Consider the following 13,421-nt stretch of genomic DNA (forward strand, 5'->3'; position numbering starts at 1 on the left):
CACACACAACAGTAAAGAGCTCTTCAACGTCGTGAAGGAACTCTCGAGCTCCAGCGCCAACGACATCCCACCGTCGCAAGACATCTGCGACTCACTAGCCACCTTCTTTCTCCGCAAGATCGTAGACATCCACGTCAGTTTCAACACCCAGACTCTATCAACAGCCGCTAACACCACAGATTCACCACCCTCCAGCCTCACCAACCTCCTGGACCCACGTCAACGACGACAATACCATCAAGACCATGAACACCATCCACTCCGGCTCACCATCCGACCCCTGCCCTCACCACATCTTCAACAAAGCTAACCACATCATCGCACCCCAACTCCGGAAGATCATCAACAGCTCCTTCATAACCGCCACCTTCCCGGAAAGCTGGAAGCACGCTGAGATCAAATCACTAGTCACAAAACCCACAGCGGACCCAAAGGACCTCAAGAAATTCCGGCCCATCTCCCTGTTCCCATTCCCGGCAAAAGTCATCGAAAAGATCCTCAACAGTCAACTGACCCACTTCCTCGAGGAGAACAACATCCTGGATCAGTCCCAATTAGGATTCCGCAGCAATCATGGCACCGAAACTGCCCTCATTGCTGCCACCGATGACATCAGGACCATGCTGGACAATGGCAAAACCACGGCCCTCATCCTCCTGGACCTCTCGGCCGCCTTCGACACCGTCTGACACCACACCCCTCGCACATGCCTCCACGACGCAGCAATCAGCGACAAGGCCCTGGACTGGATCACCTCCTTCCTCACCAACAGAACACAGAGGGTCCGCCTCCCGCCATTCCGCTCTGAAGCCACCAAGATCATCTGCGGCGTGCCCCAAGGATCATCCCTCAGCCCTACCCTCTTCAATATCTACATGGCTCCACTCGCCAACATCGTCCGCTCGCACAACCTCAACATCGTCTCCTACACCGACGGCACCCAGCAGATCCTCTCACTCACCAAGGACTCCGCCACCGCCAAAACGAACCTCCACGAAGGACTGAAGGCCGTCGCCGACTGGATGGAGAAGAGTCGCCTGAAACTGAACTCAGACAAGACAGAGGTCCTCATCCTCGGCTCATCTCCTGGGAGCCGCACTGACACCCACCGGCCAAGCACGCAACCTGGGGTTCATCCTGGACTCATCACTCTCAATGACCCAACAAGTCAACGCCGTCTCCTCCTCCTCCTTTAACACCCTCTGCATGCTTCGCAAGATCTACAGATGGATCCCCACCGGAACCAGAAAGACGGTCACTCAAGCACTCGTCAGCAGCAGACTGGACTACGTCAACACCCTCTATGCTGGAACCACGGCCAAACTCCAGAAGGAATATGCTACTTACCAGTATGCATCTGTTCTTGGCATAGAGGGCTGCAGAGTGGTACATTATGAATAGATCGCCATCTGGTGTTGGGCTCGGATGATTGCACTTTGTTTTTCTCTTGGAGAGTCTTTTGTATCTTGGTGACTCCTCCCTTGGTTGGTAGTGCGCATGGGCATCGGCTCCATCCTTAGATTGTTTTGCCATAGTAGGGTTAGATGGAGTAGTATGATAGAATACAGATAAGAATGCCCATGTAGGTGTATCTAAATAAGATAATGTTTTAACAGACACAGGTTTCCGGGGAGGCTGGGAGGGCATGTACCACTCTGCAGCCCTCTATGCCAAGAACAGATGCATACTGGTAAGTAGCATATTCCGTTCGAGGCATATGGGCTGCAGATGGTACATTATGAATAGACTATACAGCAGTTCTCTCCCTAGCGGTGGTTGCCCGTGTCTGTTGCAACTGTCTGAAATAAAGTTTTTAATACTGCCTGTCCCACTCTAGCTTGCTGTGTTGTGTGCACATCTACACAATAGTGTTTTGTGAAGGTGTGCGGTGTAACCCAGGTAGCTGCTTTGCATATGTCATCTAGTGGTATGTTTCCCAAAAATGCCATAGATGCTCCTAGTTTACGTGTAGAATGAGCTCTAGGAGGAACAGTTAATGTTCTCTTTGCTTTTAAGTAGCATATTTGAATGCATTTTACAATCCATCTGGCAATGCCCGCTTTAGAGATGGGATTGCCTTTATGTGTAGGAGAAAACGCAACAAATAGCTGTTTTGTCTTTCTGAAAGTTTGTGTTCTTTCTATGTAGTACACTATTGCCCTTCTAACATCCAATGTATGTAGGGCTCTTTCTGCTACTGTTTGTGGTTTTGGAAAGAAAACCGGTAATTCCACAGACTGATTGATGTGGAATGCCGAAATTACCTTTGGTAAGAATTTTGGGTTTGTTCTAAGAACCACTTTATTTTGGTGTAACTGCATGAATGGTTCTTGAATCGTAAAAGCCTGCAACTCACTTACTCTTCTAAGTGACGTGATAGCTATGAGGAAGGCCACCTTCCATGTGAGGAATTGTATTTCACACCTATGCATAGGTTCAAAGGGTGGCCCCATTAGTCTGGTAAGTACTATGTTGAGATTCCAGACTGGGGAAGGTGGTCGTCTTGGTGGAATGACTCTTTTGAGTCCTTCCATGAAAGCTTTAATTGCTGGTACTTTGAACAGGGAAAGATGTTGCCTGTTTTGTAGGTACGCCGCTATGGCTGCGAGATGAACTCTGATAGAGGTATTTGCTAAGTTACATTGCTGCAAGTGTAGTAAATAGCAAATGATTTGTTTAGTGGATGCGTCCAGAGGGTTGATATGCTTACTGTTACAGTGTATAGCAAACCTTTTCCATTTTGCTGCATAGCATGCTCTGGTGGTAGGACGTCTTGCTTGTTTAATGATTTCCATACATTCTGGTGGTAAATCTAAATATCCAAACTCTATGACCTCAGGAGCCAGATCGCTAGGTTCAGGTGTTTGGGATCTGGGTGCATTATTTCTCCATGGTTCTGTGTAAGATGCATGGGTAATATTCTTAGTTTTTGATGTGGCACTTGTGAGAGTTGTAGTAGCGTGGTGAACCACGGCTGTCTTGCCCACGTGGGTGCCACTAGTATCATTGTCATTGAGTGTTGCTGCAGTTTCCGAACCAGTAACGGAATTAGTGGGAGCGGAGGGAACGCGTAAGCAAATTTGTTGGACCAATTTATCCATAGTGCATTGCCCTGGGACCGTTGGTGTGGGTACCTGGATGCGAAGTTTTTGCATTTTGCGTTCTGATGATTGGCAAACAGATCTATCTCTGGTTGCCCCCATTTTTGGAAGAATGGCTGCAGTATTTGGTCGTGCAGCTCCCATTCGTGTACTTGTTCTGACTGTCTGCTTAGGATGTCTGCTATCTGATTTTGAACTCCTGGTAGGTGTTCTGCTAACAGATAGATCTTTTGAGGAATGGCCCATCTCCAAATGTCCTGTGCTAGTTTGGATAGTTGGAGAGAGTGTGTCCCCCCCTGTTTTTGAATATAATACATTGCAGTCATGTTGTCTGTTCTGATCAGGACTGCCTTGCTTGTTATTTGCATTTGGAAAGCCTTTAGTGCTAGAAATACTGCTAATAGTTCCAGGTAGTTGATGTGCAGTTTCTTTTGCTGCACACTCCACTTCCCCTGTACTGTGTATTTGTCCATATGCGCTCCCCATCCGGAGAGCGATGCGTCCGCTGTTATTATCACTTGTGGAATTGGCTCTAGGAACGACCGTCCCTTGGAAATGTTTTCTGTGTTCCACCACTTCAGAGAGCGATACGTCCGGTCGTTTACCAACACCAGATCTGTAATCTGACCTTGAGCCCGATTCCACTGTGTCGCTAGACACTCCTGTAGTGGACGCATTTGTAGCCTGGCATGTGGTATTAGCAGTATGCAGGAGGACATCATGCCTAACAGTTGCATAAACACTCGTGCTGGTAGTGAGTGTTGTGGTTGAAATCTTTGTATTAACCCGACCATTGTCTGTATCCTGATTGGGTTGGGGTATGCTATTGCATTTTGTGTGTCTATCGTAGCCCCCAGGTATTGCTGAATCTGGTTTGGTTGCAGGTGTGACTTTTTGTAGTTCACCGTAAACCCTAGGTGGTGCAGCAATTGAATTGTCTTCTGTGTGTTGTGAAGACATTGTTCTTGTGACTTGGCCTTTACTAGCCAATCGTCCAAGTATGGGAAGACATGTATTTGTTGTCTTCTTAGGTGTGCTGCCACCACAGCTAGGCATTTTGTGAAAACTCTCGGTGCTGTTGTGACACCGAACGGAAGGACTTTGAACTGATAGTGTTGTCCTTCTACTACAAACCTTAGGTATTTTCTGTGGGCTTTGTGAATTGGGATATGAAAGTAAGCGTCTTTTAGATCCAGTGTAGAAAGAAAGTCCCCTTTCTTCAGTAAAGGGAGTACTTGTTGGAGCGTGACCATGTGGAAATGCTCCGAATTTATGTAAGCATTGAGAGGTCTGAGGTCCAATATTGGTCTTAGGGACCCGTCTTTTTTGGGGATTAGGAAGTATAGAGAGTATACTCCTGTCCCTTGTTGATTTTTTGGGACCTTCTCTATTGCATGCTTTTGTAGAAGTGCTAGTACCTCTTCTTTTAACAATGTCAGATGATCTTGACTCATTGGGGATGTTTGGAGGGGTAGCTGTGAGTTCCAGGCAATAACCATGTTGGATAATCTGTCTCACCCACTTGTCTGATGTGATGTTTTCCCAGACAGGTAGGAACTGTGATAGACGTCCCCCGACCGGTGTTATGTGGTCTGGGGGGAGTTCTATGAAGTCACTGTTTTGGGGTTGAGGCGTTGCGATTGTTATTATTTCCGCGGCCTCTACCTTTGTTGTTGTTACCCCTGTAATTTCCTCTTGAATTGCCTTTGGGTGATGTAGGTGTGAAAGAGCTGGATTGCTGATTTGTTCCTGTATTTTTTGAGCCCCCTCTATAGGTGGATCTACGAAAGGAACCTCTTTGTGTTGGCTGTTGCAATGCTCCCATTGACTTCGCCGTTTCTGTATCTTTTTTCATTTTTTCTAAGGTCTCATCTGTGCTTGAACCAAACAGTGTCTTTTGATCAAATGGTTGGTTCAGTAAGGACGTTTGTACTTCCTGTTTGAATCCTGAGATTCTAAGCCATGCATGTCTCCTTAACATGACACTGGTGTTGATGGATCTTGCTGCAGTGTCTGCTGCGTCTAGGGCGCACTTAATGGAAGTATTAGTTATTATTTTACCTTCCTGTATTAACTGATCTGCCTTTTTCTGATGTTCTTTGGGGAGATGTGTGATGAGTTTTTCTAATTCATCATAATGTGCCCTGTCATAACGTGCCAGTAGTGCCTGTGTATTGGCTATACGCCAGCTATTTGCCGCTTGTGATGCTACTCTCTTGCCTGATGCATCTATTAATTTTGACTCTTTATCAGGTGGAGGAGCCTCTCCTGTAGATAATGAGTTTGCTCTTTTACGAGCGTTTGAGACTACAAGCGAGTCCAGAGGTACATGTCCTTTGATAAATATTGGATCCTTTGGAGCCGCCTTATATTTTTTATCAATCCTTGGGTTTAACACCCTAGTCCTCACTGGGTCTTTGAATATTTCTTCTGTGTGACTGAGATGACCCTTCAACATAGGGAGAGTACCTGATGTTCTTTGTGCATTAGGTAGCGTCTCTAACAGGAAATCCTATATTTGAGGTTCTGTATGTATATCTACCTTATGGTATTTTGCTGCCCTATTAATGAGCTGTACAAACCCTGTGTTATCATCAGGTGGTGAAGGCTTTGAGGGATATAACTCTGGGTCGTTGTCCTCATCTGACCCTACGTCATAATTTTCCCATGGGTCATCCTCATCTGGGATGGTTTCATCATCCCCTTGAGGTTCTCCCTCCCCTGGATCACTGTCTACATCAGACTGAGGTGTAGATGGTCTTGGTGTGGAAGGTGTAGGAATATTTGGCATAGTGTGAGGAATAGGAGAAGAGGGTGTGCCTTTTGGTCGAGGAGAAGCAGGAGGAGTTGTATTTGTCCCCAGTGTTCTCTTTTTTGAAGGAAGAGATTTATCTTCTGTCTGTTCATTCTTTCTCTTCTTCGTCACTACTTTGCCAGTTTGCGGATCGATAAACAAAATCTTTTGTTTGGGATCTGTCTGTTGCTCCTGAATCGGTACCGAAGGCCCTGGTTCCGAAAGGTGCTTATGTTTTCGATCGTCAGTGTTCGGTGTTTTCGGCACCGAGTGTCTACTCGATTCCGACTTCCTGGGTATCGAGTGAGTCTTGGACGACGAATCATATTTCTGTTTCGACATGGAATGTTTCGATACCGAGCTTTCCTTTGTATGTAGCTTCGGTGTCGAAGTCGATGTCGATCTTTTCTCGGATCCGACATGGTGGGAGGCCGAGTGTTTCGGTTTCAGTTTCGGTTTCGTTGCCGGGCCCGAGGGCGGGGCGTCGGAAACTTTTTTCTGCGGTTTGACCGGGCTCGAAGGCGGGGTCGTTAACGCACGGGGTCGGTTTTTCGGTAAGGGGACGTCGTCACACACGGTTTGTTGCACGTCGAGTTCTTCAACATCCGACTGGTCCCCTTCCGACCCCGACTGATCCTCATGATCCTCTTCTTCCTCAAGTTGCTCGTCTCCGAACAGCTCCGGGATCGCCTCCGACTGCATTCTGGAAACCTCGTGTCTTCGAGCTCGACGATTTCTAATCGTTAGCTTGGAGGAGAATGCTGCGCAGGCTTCGCAGTCCCTGGATTCGTGTTCAGGCGATAGACAGAGGTTGCACACCTCGTGTAGGTCCTTGTGTGGGAACTTAGCACCACACGTTGGACATTTTTTGAATGGAGTCCTTTCCATGGACTCCGGGCTTGACTGCGTCGAGAAAGGCCTCCTGTTCGTCGACGTAGATCAAAGTCTTTTCTTCGATTTTGAATTCGCAACGCGTCGGAATGGAAATGAAACGCGATCGATAACAATACCGTCGAATTGGAAAGGGAATACGCGCCGATAAATCACTTTTTTCTTAAGTTGATCTGGAGCGTCTCGATCCTCATCCGAACCCGATGGCGGAAAAAAACAATCTAAGGATGGAGCCGATGCCCATGCTCACTACCAACCAAGGGAGGAGTCACCAAGATACAAAAGACTCTCCAAGAGAAAAACAAAGTGCAATCATCCGAGCCCAACACCAGATGGCGATCTATTCATAATGTACCATCTGCAGCCCATATGCCTCGAACAATACGCCTCAGCACGCCTAGTCCTCGGCATCCCCTGCCACACCCACATCACTGCCCACATGAAAGACCTGCACTGTCTCCCAGTCAACAAGAGGATCACCTTCAAGCTCCTCACCCACGCTCACAAAGCACTCCTCAACGCCCGACCAGCATAAGCATACCTCAACAAGCGTCTCACCTTCTACACCCTGACTTGCCAGCTTCGCTGCCCTGACCTCGCCCTCGCAACCGTCCCACGCATACACAGAACCACCACCAGCGGCAGATCCTTTTCCTACCTCGCGCCAAGACGTGGAACACCCTCCCCATCCATCTGTGCCAGACCCAGGACCTCCTGACCTTCAGGAGACATCTCAAGAACTGGCTGTTCGAGGAGTAGCTGCTACCCCCCCACTTTGAGTAGTGGGCTATACAAATGGATGATTGATTGGTTGATTTACTTAAACAAGCTCAAGACTTGTAAACTTGCTTCTTTGGCAAGTCTGCATTTTACTAGGATAGTTAAATTGTGTGACCCTTAAGAGGAACACTTGGGAGCATAGTAAAGTTCACAATATGTGACCCTATATAATATGGGGATTCCTCTTACTTGACTTGCCCATCAAGCTCTTAAGCTACAAGTGTCTTGACATTAACTTTTCTTTTTTGAAGGGCTATTTCAAGAAGCAAAAAGCACATATGATATAAATATCCCAGGAAAATAGGTCACTATGCAAAAGCACAACAAAGACAACTTAAATGGGGACAAGCAACATGAGTTAGTGAATGTCAGGTGACGTAAAGCATCATTGAGATATATTTGATTCAAAAATGATAATTCATACCTTCTCTGTAAAGGTTGCCTTCCCAGTTCTTGGTGCCTTTCTCTCCCCTCGCCCACAGAGAATCTCTTCCTTTTGCTCAGTTGTTGATCTCCGGGAATCTCGATCTTTGTTTCTGGAGTTCTGGCAGAAAAATATTAGATACAAATAATAAATTAATGGATGAAACAAAAGTGGGGTACCATTGCTAAAAGGAAACAATTCATCTGCAATACTACTTCTCCAGCTTGAATAAATTCTGGTGTTGTATGGTTTAGAAACTCTACAAACCTCAAATGCTATGGGGGTTATATCTTCATCAACAGAGCACCAGAGAAATGTTATCTCAAACTTCCAATGGCAGTTTGCCAAAATTACCAGCAAATCTATGTCATTCCCAGATATGAGTGTCTGATGGGTTATTTAGTTCACATTTTAGTGTAAAACTCGAGTTTTGCCGTTTTTTTAATAGTTAGAACCCACTACAATATGACGGCGATTTTCAGGAGGAGTTTATGTTAGTTTTATTTCCATGCGTCTCATTGGAAATAGGTGTCTCGGGCCCGCACGTATTTGAGACTGAATCTGGGTAATCCGGCATATAAGGAGCCGGTTCTTTTTGTTTGGCTTCTGTTGCCACACACGGGTACAATAAGAACGCCGATTCACACGAAGATATGGATTTGGGGTAAGAGCGCTGATACGAGAAACAGTGTTTATTTGGGATAAGATGTGGCCATAGAGAGAAGGCATTGTTTTGGTATATAATTATATAAGCATGTAAACAAGTGCAAGTAGGGAGTTTATTTGCTAATGATTGTTTCTTTCAAGGAAAGTTACCACGTTTCCTTGTTTTGTGTATTTAATATCCACTGCACTTGCTTGAGCGATACGTAGGGAATAGAACTCCGCGTTGTGTTAATAATTGTGTGAACATCAATTAGTGTTAGACGGGTGAAAAGCTGGAGGGCAGACATGTGGTTTGTTTTAGATGTAGGATACACTTTGAAATATAATTGGAGAATATCGTAATGGTGTAAATGCCGCCAAAATGACTGACTCCTTTTCCGTGAAATGTTTACACTTAAAAATGTCGTATATAATATACATGTTATTTGGAGCGGTACACCTGAGTTAGTAGATTCTAGATTAAAGATTTTGAGATCTATTTGTAATTCCTTGGCAGACATTAAGGGTCATACTTCAACAAGAAAGAGTAGGATTCTCTGCCGTCTGAGTGACATATAATTAATGTTATCTATATGACCTTTACAGAAACTTTTAAAGTGAATCATATAGGGATACAGAGAAATAAACATGATTTTACATGGGACACGCCGTTCAGATACAGAAACCCTTTGTGGTCCGGAAATGTAACCACAAACCAAGTAGGTGCCGACAACCTATTGTATGACTCAGATACATTGACTTTTATATAAGGAGGGGGTTACATTCAGACTTACTTGGCTCTGCCTTAATTTTTTCTTTTTACAGAAGAATTACTACTTGAAGTATATAGGTATTTATAAAGGGTATTAATTTTTTCATATCCGATTTACGGGGTTTAACCCCTTTCACACTTCGATCTTAATATTACCTGGAGAGGTGGTGTTTTTACGTATAGTGGATTGAATCCAGTGGGCACGGGAGTTATCTGTGAATTTTGGTCGTGATAATTTTTTACTGAGTCTCTTTTTGCGCACTTCACACTCTGGCATTAAGGTTTGTATGTTTATATCTATACAGCCTTGAGGAAGTTGCGGGACAACACCCCAAACGCGACGAAATACGTGTTGGCTGATGAGAGCCGATTCTGAAGCCTACATGAATAAATCTTGAAAAAGAGAACACAAGACATTTACATTGGTTTCACAGTGTGATGCATTATTATTGGTTTGCTGTTGTGACAACTGGGAGACCTTTTGTAGAATTTGACGTGTGCTGGGGTGTTAATTAGACCACCTGGAAACAGGCTGCAAAGGGGACTTGGGGACAAGTCAGAGAGCTCCGAAACGGGGGCTAGGAGCAAAGGGGAACAGCCGGTACTTCCATAACCAGGCTCGGCGGCTTGGGTGCAGAGTGGTTAGGTTGGCTGGGCTCGGTGCGCAAAAGTGCTCCTCGCGGTTAGAGACAAACAGCTGGCAGGGGCAAAATCAGGACAGCTGGTCCCTTCACGAAGTGGGTCTCTGTGATGCTGACGTCCCTCGACGGCTGCTCAGACGTGGTGCAGTAGGAATCTGGCTAGGACTCTCACTTGCAGTGTTTGGTGTAGGCTGTCCGGTACCCCAGGTATTGCTGCTACATGGCTCCGGTTGGTCCTGATATCTTCACACTGGGTGGAGATAGATCTGACCCTCCAGAGCACGAGCACCTCTTCGTGGTCAGCTGCAGAGTTGGTCGGGCCAGGGAGCCTCTGCTTCTCGCAGCCTCGAACTGCTAGGGAGTAGCTCTTTTACTCCAAGGAAGACTGTAGGCGGTTTTCGAAGTGCTGGTAGACTACCAAAGGCTGTGGTATATCTCCAGCTTGCATGACGAGCCACTCTGTCGCGATTGTCGAGAGAGTTGTGTGAGAAAGTGCCATCTTTTCTTGCCTTGGTATGCCCCCCACTTTGTTTCTGAACTGCTGATGTGCTTTGACTGAGTGTGCCCTGGGCCCCTGCCAATCAGGTACCCAGGGCCTGTGTTCCTTCCCTAAAAAGAAAAGCTATGCTGAAACAAAATACCCAATTGGCATATCTGGCCACCTGTCAGCCCCTAGTAAATGGACCCTAGGTACCCAGGGCATGGTGACCAGAGAAGACCCCTGAGGGCTGCAGCACTTATTGTGCCACCTTCAGGGGCCCTGTACCCTGGCACCCACACACTGCCTTTGCAGGCTGAGTGCCTAAGTGCAGAACTAAAACAACAGGCGACATGGCCACACCCTTGTGTGCCATGCCCACAGACCCACTGGCCTGGCATACTTCAGTCACCCCTCTAGCTGGGTGCCCTATGCCAGAGGTGAGGGCACAGGTGCATGAGCCCTGTGCCCCTACAGTACCCAGGGCCATTCCTGGGCACTGTGAGAGCAGTGATGCCATTTAAGAGTATATGGTGCTGGGAGGTTGTCATTACGACCTCCACAGCACCATAATGGCTACACTGAAGACTGACAAGTTTGGTACCAAACTTCTCAGCACATTAAACCCGCATTGATGCCAGTGTGGGATTTAATGTTAAATGCACGAGAGGGTATCTTAGAGATGCCCTCCAAAACCGGAACCTACAATCCACGTCTGGGCTGAGTGGCTGCAGAGGCTGCCACACAGCAGCCATGTTGCTGGACCCCTGGGTGGTGGGCCCCCGCTCTCCTGGGCTTGCAACAATGCACATCCTGGGCAAGCTGCTGTGTCTCCTCCCCCAGGATGAACAAGGGGAAGCTTCAAAGGCATACCATACCGCCTCTGAGAGCTTCTCCAGACCATTTGCTGTACCCAGCAACTGGGCCCCCACCCGTTCTACCCCCACTCTGGCAGGAAGACTGGCGGGAAAAACTACGTCAGGAAGGAGGGTGTGCCAACCTTTGCCAACTCCACCCCTCAGGTGGAAAAGGCGAAGTGAAGCACGACCCCGGGCCCCGGCCATCTTGTAGATGTGGAGTCCTGCCCAATTCCAGCTAGGCTCCTGCCCCCCTCCCACAGGAGAGGAGCAGGATAGGGGGTGTACTCGCCCCAGGACAGGGACCCATTGGTCCCTGCCCTTGCCCTACCTGTAACCCCTGAACCTTCCTTCCTCAGGTCCCGATATCAAAAAGAAGAAAGAAGATCAAGAAGAAGAAGACCCGCCGCGCAGCTGCTGACAACAGGACAGCAACAACTGACTTGGCCCCAGCCCTACCGACCTGTTGATCCTGGAACCTGCTCCTGCCTAATCCCGGCGACCTCCGCGGACAGCAACCTTGGGACACCCAGAGGACCTGCCTGCCTTGACCCTCTCGAAGATTGGGACTCCCATCAGCAGAGGCTCTGCTGCAACAACCCACCTGGTGCCCACCAGGAAGCTCCGGACCAGCCCACTCTCCACCAGCCAAGCCCGGGCTGGGCAAACCCCGGGCTGGGCCAACCCCGGGCTGGGCCAACCCAAACCAATACCATGAGGACGTCCCCCCGGCGACTGGGACCCGAAGTCCAGTGCCCAAAGACCCTCCTCGACAAACCAGCCGATGCCTGCAGACTCAGAACCAGGGGCCAACCTAACCGCGACCAGCTGAGGGTAAGCATTTCCGACACCCAAAGACACCCCTGCACCCGGCGCCCTACAGCCCCCTGTACCTCCCTTTGGGGTACCTACCTGTGCTCCAAGATCCCAACTTACCTCTCGAAGTGTTGGTCGCCCCTGGAGAGTCTCGGTCCCCGAGCCTGCAGCCTTTGTTCCCTCTTCAGGATCCTCATTGGATAACATTGAGCGCCCGAAGGCTCAAAAGCACCCTGCACCCAGCCGCCCGAGTGCCGCTGGCTGTGACCCCTTTGTCCTATCCTACTTCCCCCCTTGCCCTGAGCAAGTGACCAGGAGCCCAGCTCCCAGAGCCGCGTGGCCTGCTAGCCAGCAGCCACCAACCGAAAGCCACCTTTCCCTCATTGGATATCATTGGGCCTACCTACCTCTGCACCTGGCCGCCCCGTGCCGCTGGGATTGAACTAACTGTACTTACCTGACCCTGGGGGACCCCCTGAGTCTATACCCAGAACCTTAACTTCACCAACCAAGTACTCACCTGGAAACCGGGAATTCACTTACCTGCCATTGGATAACATTGACCCATTTTGACTCGAAAATTTTCAAAGTGTGAAGTTTTGAAAACAGAAAATATTCCTATATAATCAGCCAAAATCCGAATTCCGAAGAACTCACCTGTGATCAGGAGAGGAGCCAGTACTGTACCTCTCAGCCCAGTACTTAACCGTAAAAGTAATCCCTAGCGGGTTTACTAGTAATCTGTATTTTATCCATAGGAACCCATTAACTGCTTTTCTATGAAGTTTCTTCTAAGTGTCTACTTTTGAAAACTGCAAATATTCTTTAAAAATCATACAAAATACTGAAACACAATTACCTACCTGTTTTGAGGTAAGCTCCCAGTGCTGGCCCTAGGAGACCAGAGCTGGGTTACAAAAGTAACGCGATCGTACTTTACCTGCAACCTGAATTTCCTCCCATTGAATAACATGGTCAGATTTACATTGAAAAGTTTCTGTGTGTGAACTTTTAAAACAGCTTTTTTGCCAAGTATTTACATGAAAGTACTCATAACCAGAAAAGTATATTTTTATAACTGTTGGTTCTAAAAATAAAACAACTATATCTGTGGATATAAAAATAATTGGCCTGAAGTTCAGTCCTTGAGTGTGTTAAACCTTTTGCTGAGTGTGTGTGTATACCAAATTCTTTACACTGTCCTCTGGTACTGCCTTACTAC

The 13,421-nt window shown here is 47.5% G+C and overlaps 1 protein-coding gene across 1 annotated transcript in view; it reads right to left on the reverse strand.

Annotated features, from left to right (window-relative positions):
- Positions 1–13,421, reverse strand: part of LOC147692587 (RNA-binding protein 6-like) — a 1,208,024-nt gene that overhangs the window by 193,297 nt on the left and 1,001,306 nt on the right. Inside the window, exon 17 of the mRNA XM_086938798.1 lies at positions 7,991–8,110. Within this exon, the coding sequence (XP_086794924.1) occupies positions 7,991–8,110 (120 nt within the window). The remainder of the gene's footprint in view (positions 1–7,990; positions 8,111–13,421) is intronic.

This window comes from Lissotriton vulgaris, chromosome 9, assembly GCF_964263255.1.
Source record: "Lissotriton vulgaris chromosome 9, aLisVul1.2, whole genome shotgun sequence".
Classification (NCBI taxonomy): domain Eukaryota; kingdom Metazoa; phylum Chordata; class Amphibia; order Caudata; family Salamandridae; genus Lissotriton; species Lissotriton vulgaris.